Here is a 6221-nt window from a genome sequence, read left to right on the forward strand (position 1 = left end):
TTGAAACCAGAAGGCACTCTCCTTCCAGTTCTATACAACTACCTGGTCTTGAATGCATGAAACGCATAAGAAATAATCTATTTGGCAAGACTGTTTTTGATTAATATGTGGGACATTTAGAAAGGACCAAGTATGAGCCTTGAGATCCCACAGACTGACCCAATTATCATTATAACACAGACCAGTAAGAGATACCTAACTCACAACGTCTCCTCGAAAGGAAATGTTTGTATTTGACCAGAAGACAACATATGGGTTGAGAGATTATCAATCTTCGAGAGAAAAATTAAAGAAAGGTAAACTGGTGACTACGATTGGTCAAAATTTCACTTCAACCCCAGTCAGACTGAATATATGTTTTCCCCATGCTGAAAGTATCAGAGTAAGAAAAAGTCACTTGATTTGTTCGAAGTCATTAAAAAAAAAAAAAAAAAAAGTTAATCTCAAGTAAATAAAGAAACCATCATCCCACGTGAACAGGCAGGTCATAACACAAAAATATTCAAAAGAAACTTTTCTCAACCTAGCTGGTGATCAGTAGATTTAATGAGGTGCCATTCTGTAACCATTAGATTGGTTTAAAAAAAAAAAAAAAAAAGGCTTTCAAATGCAGATCCTCACCAGTGGCATATCTGCAGTGATACTCAAGTGTGTACCCCCATACATGGCTAGGAACAGGGTAAACTGGTACAGCCCTTTTGGAAAGCAAATTGGTACCATGCATCAAGAATTCTAAAAATGTTTATCCCCTCTGACATGTTAATATCACCCCTGGAAATCTACCTTAAAGACCACAAAACGTGTAATTATGGTAACCTTATGTTCCAGATTTTCTAAGAAAACCTGACTTCATATAATTGTATTCTTTTCCATAAAAGCAATTCACTAAGTGTATAACTAAATTTGAGAACAATGAAAGACATCAATATCATTGAAGAACAAGGAAAATTGGTTTGGCAGAAAGTCAAACATGTACAGAAGAGTGTTCTTGTTTCTGTTTCGGATGGAGAGCTGAAGACAAAAACCCAATCACTGAATATTAACTTTTGCCACATGGAACCTGGTTCAGTCTATTATTCCCTCAACAGTTGCCGCGCTGCTTCTATTGGGTTCCAGGCCCCACGCCTGTTCTGGAAGCACAAAGATGAAACAGCCAATCTCCCTTGCACGCAGCAGGTTTGCACTCACCATCCCGCAGCAGCACCACTGCACGCCACACCTACACCTCATTTCATCTTCTGATGGCAAAAGTTGTGCCCTGGCTAAGATCAACATCTCCACGCCTTCACAGAGACGCTTACTTCTTAAAGGCCAATTCTCTCTCATGTCCAGACTAGGGATAAGTCTAAAGCATATAAAAAGCAAGAGGAGAGCGCCTGGGTGGCTCAGTAGGTTAAGCGTCTGCCTTCGGCTCAGGTCATGATCCCAGGGTCCTCAGATCGAGCCCCACACCACGCTCCCTGCTCGGTGGGAAGTCTGCTTCTCCCTTTCCCTCTTTGATCTCTCTAGCTCTCATTTGCTCTCAAATAAATAAATAAAATCTTAAAAAAAAAAAACAGACGAGAGAAATAAAGGCCATAAATGGCATCGTAGATTCAGAGATCTTAAGAACCCGCGCTCAGAAATGTGATGACCTTGTCAGAGTTGTGATGCAGAATCATCACCACTAACACTCCCAGTGTCACTACGGACGACCCCGTCTTTGTCTGCCTCACAACCTGTCCTAAGAGAGAAGTAGATGACGCGTGTGTGACCACTGAAGCAGCGATTCTTGGGGTCAGAGCCTTTTGGGAAGTGAGCTAAGGAGCCTCCAAATATGCATATTTACAAAAACCTTCACATGCAACTTGAGAGCCCCAGAGGCCCATGGCGAAGCAGTCTGAAGGTGAAAAAAGCTCATGTTCAGAAGACACCAAGGGGAATGGTCACAGGGTCCTTTCTTGGGCAGGGTATCCTATGAAGGCAAAAATACCTTTTCCTTCTGCAAAGAAAACTGTGCAGTCCAGGAAGAATAGTGACCTAGGAAGAAGATAATCTGAGCCTTCGAGAAAAAGTCCCAATTATTTCACAGTGTTTAGAAAGAAACCGGTAAGTCAAAGATCCACCAGCCACAATAGGAACATCTTTCTTCAAACATTTTTCAAAGAAAACTAAGCTTGAAAAGGACTTCTGTTTAACTGTCCCTCCACCCCACACACAGGTCTGCACAGTCTGGTGTGCCACGCCACATGTGCAGTGAGCTGGGTTCCTCACCTCTGAATTAACAATCTGGTATTACAGGGAGTATTTACAGGAGGGAGGGCTTCCCAATTCAGTGGTGCACTCACCGGACCTACAGAACACCAAAGAGTGTGCAATCAAGAAGGGCTGTTCAGTTGGGTTTTTGAAATTCCCTGTAATGGAACAGGGAAACTCTAAAACTCATTCTCTTCCTTCAGCATATTATAAAGGAGTTCTGTTCCAAAAGTTTTTTAGGCCCAAACGGCAGCTAGGAAATCATTATCATCTCTCCAAAGACACAGCGTTAAAAACAGTGGTAGCGTCCTAAGCCAACTCCCCACACAACAGAGGTGCTAGCTGCTAAGGGAGCGTCTGGGCAGACATTCCATGTGCTTCATGAGTCTGGGGCACACAGCTGCTTCCGAAATGTTATATGAATAGCTGTCTTATCCCTCAAGGTAAATCCACTGTAAAACCTACGAGGGAAATGGACAGCTCTGGAGACAAAGGGAAACGCTAAGGAGCTGAGAATCTTATTCTTTGTACAATCATCTTAAGCTATTAGGTACTTTCTGTGTCGTGAACCTTATGAGTGGGAAGTCTTTGTTAATTCAATCTTTTTGGTTCCTCCAAAATACAAAGAAGATGACATTTTTAACCATATAAAGGGGAAGAACAAACTTCTTTCTCATCTTTAAGTGTGGTCAGCAGAATATCAGCCCCCAGAGATGTCCACGACCTGACCTCAGAACCCATGACTATGTTACGCTATGTGGCAAAAAGTGGGATTACCCTTCTACAGCTAAGGTCGTTCATTATGGGGATCCCTGGGTGGCGCAGCAGTTTGGCGCCTGCCTTTGGCCCAGGGAGCGATCCTGGAGACCCGGGATTGAATCCCACATCAGGCTCCCGGTGCATGGAGCCTGCTTCTCCCTCTGCCTGTGTCTCTGCCTCTCTCTCTCTCTTTCTCTCTGTGACTATCATAAATAAATAAAAATTTTTAAAAAAAAGGTCGTTCATTATGCTGGATCATCCTGGTGGGTCCAATGTCATCACACGGGTCCTAATAAAAAGACGCAGAGGTCAGAGAGAAACGAGAAGGGGCTACCTGCTGGCTTTGAAAAGAGAAGGTGGCCCAGCCAAGGAATTAAGGTGGCCTGCAGAAGCTGAAAGAGGCAAAGAAATGGATACAGCCCTAGAGCCCCCTCTCCACCCCCCACCCCCCAATAAAAAGGGGAGCACAGCCCTGCAAACACCTTGACTTGAGCTCAGTGAGAGACCACATTTGGACTTCTGACCTTCAAAACCACACGATCCTAAGTTGATGCTGTTTGGAGCCACTGAGTCTGTGCTAATCTGCTACAGCTGCCCTAGGACACGAAGGCACCCACTGCCGTTACCCCTTCCAAGTGCAAATTCATGTCATGCCTGTTGGCAAAGCAGTCACCGTATTAAAAGCAACCAGACCAACAGCTTCCTGCCTGGTGGGTAAGATCTCCAGCTCGCACAGGGCACGAAGAGAGCCTGGCAGGTCTGCGGGGTCCCACAGAGATTAAATGGCAAGAGAAGGCAGACGAAACAGCAGCGGGCAGAGCTGGAGGAGGCTCCTCCTGTGCAGAGAGAGGTTTGGAGGGGATGAAAGTCCTTGGGGGTGGGGGTCGGGGGTGATCTATATGTACATTTTTTCCATCACAGAAGGAAAGCACCCAAGGCTTTAACTTGGGAGGTAAGTAGGGGGCAGGTGAGGCGCTCTGCACGCCCGGCAGCCAGCGGGGCTCGCGGCAGCGCACACTCCCTCGTGCGCGGCTCGCGGTCAAGTGCAGGTCACACAGCCACCTCTTCCCCGCGCCCCCGGTCCCCCAAGGACTGACTTGTGCATAAACAAGAAATAGGACCTGCCCCGGCGGATCCGCGCGGCGGCGCCGGCACGTTCAACTCCGCTGCATCCCGGGCTGCGACCCGGCCACACAAGTTCGCCCCCGGGCCGAGCCGCCGTCCTTACGTCCCCGCGGGCACCGGGCTAGCGGGCGAGCCCCGAGGTGCCCGGACGCCCCCGGCGAGCCCCGGCCAGCAGCGCGGGGAGGGGGCCGCAGCGCGGGGTACGGTCGGCAGGCGGGGCTGCGGGGCTGTCAGGGGCGATCCGCGCCCGCCCAGACGCAACTTGGGCGTCCCCGCCGCGGGGCCCGGCCGCCCGGGGGTCAGGCGGGGGGCGCGGGGCGCGGGGCGGAGGGGCGCCCCGGGGTGGCCCGCGTGGGTGCGCCCCGCTCGGAACAAAGACGCGGACCCGGCGCGCAACTTGCGGACCCACCGAGGCCCGCGCCCAGGGGGCGGTGTCGGGGGCCCCGCGCGGCCTCCCCCCCCGGCCCCCGCCGCCCCCCGGGGGGACCCGCAGGAAGCGCACGAGGGGGCAGCCGCCGCGCCCGGGCTGCCCGTACTGACCGTAGCTGTCGTCCTCCTCCATGGTGCCGGCGCCCGCCTCGCGCCGGGCCCCGCCGCTCGCCCTCCGCGTCCCGCCGCGCCTGGCCCAGCGCTCCTCCGCCCGCTCAGAGCCCCGCCCCCGGCCCGCGCCGCCGCCGCCGCCGCCGCCGGCCCCTCGCCTCCCGCGGGGCGCCCCGCCCGCCGCCCGCGCGCGCCCCGGCACGCGGCCGCCGCCCGCAACGCGCCTGCGCACGCGCGCCCGCCCGGCCCCGCCCCCCGGCCCGAGGCCCCGCCCACCGCCCACGCGCGCGCCCCGCCCGGCCTGCCGCCAACCCCAGGCCCGCGCCTGCGCACGCGCGCCCGCCCGGCCCCGCCCCCCGCCCCGAGCCCCCGCCCACCGCCCACGCGCGCGCCCCCGTCGGCACGCCGCCAAGCCCCGGGCCCGCGCCTGCGCACGCCCGGGCCCCGCCCCCTGGGCCCGAGGCCCCGCCCCACCGCCCACGCGCGCGCCCCTCCCAGCCTGCCGCCTACTCTAGACTCGCGTCTGCGCACGCGCGCCCGCCCGGGCCCCGCCCCTAGGCCCGAGGCCCCGCCCCGCCGCCCACGCGCGCGCCCCTCCGGGCCTGCCGCTGACTCCTAGACCCGCGCCTGCGCCCGCGCGCCCGCCCGGGCCCCGCCCCCGGCCCTGAGGCCCCGCCCCGACCGCCCCCGCGGGCCCCGCCCATCTCGGGTTTCGCAAGGGCGGCGCGGCGGGAGGCCGCCCACGGGCCCAAGGTCGCGCGTCCGGCCGCTCAAGGGCAGGGTGGTCCTCGCTGACGTCACCCTGGAAGGTCGCGCCGGCCCCCGCTCGCCCGGGAGGGCCCTGTCCTTGGACTCGTTTGCTTTTGTGATCCAAGCGCTAGCCCAGGAGTGTCCTGACTTCGCTGCTTATTTGTACATGCGTCCCTTTCCGGAGCTCCTCAACAGTCCTGGACCAAGTTCCAAAGCGAGGCATCTCGTCTCCCAGCAGCATCCCGAAGCCACACGTTTCTGGACTGTGCCCTGCATGACATTCGCCAGCACCGGGCTTACCGGTGCCCCCGCCCCTGGTGAGCGAGATGCCCTTTCCTGGCCAGGGCAGGAGCTCCGCACCTGCAGGTTGGGGACCTCTGCTGTCCTCCTCAGCAGGTATCGGCTTGCATTTAGCCAGTGAGGGGACCAAAGAGTGAACTGGAAATCCGTCCTGAGAGCTCTCAAAGAGCCAGAGGCCAGGGCACACAGAGCAGAGGACCAGGCGGTGGGCTCCCTCCCCGACGTCTCCCAACATCACCATGCTACACCCCACCTACCCTACCGCGTTCCTACCTCACCTTTTAAAGGAATTACTCAAAAGACAGAAAACAAACAAACAAACAAAAAAAACACAAGGGATTGAGTAAGACACTACGAAAGTTGGAGGCTGTTTTCTCCGTGACCAAAGGGAAAATCCCAATGCTGCAGAATGAAAGCCCCGGAACCCACCAGCTCCCCTCCCGATGACTGGTGACTCCCCACCCAGACACAGGGCAGGGCCTCAGGAACTCGGTGGAGATCCACACAGACCT

At 55.7% G+C, this 6221-nt stretch overlaps 1 protein-coding gene across 2 annotated transcripts in view; it reads right to left on the reverse strand.

The window, feature by feature from the left end:
• CYTH1 (cytohesin 1) overlaps positions 1 to 4771 on the reverse strand; it is a 77698-nt gene extending 72927 nt beyond the window's left edge. For both annotated transcript variants that reach the window (XM_077854451.1, XM_077854449.1), the window contains exon 1: positions 4660 to 4771. In XM_077854451.1, the coding sequence (XP_077710577.1) occupies positions 4660 to 4681 (22 nt within the window). In that variant the 5' untranslated portion in view covers positions 4682 to 4771. The remainder of the gene's footprint in view (positions 1 to 4659) is intronic.
• Between the last annotated feature and the right edge of the window lie 1450 nt (positions 4772 to 6221).

Source organism: Canis aureus, chromosome 16 (genome assembly GCF_053574225.1).
Source record: "Canis aureus isolate CA01 chromosome 16, VMU_Caureus_v.1.0, whole genome shotgun sequence".
In the NCBI taxonomy this organism is placed as follows: Eukaryota; Metazoa; Chordata; class Mammalia; order Carnivora; family Canidae; genus Canis; species Canis aureus.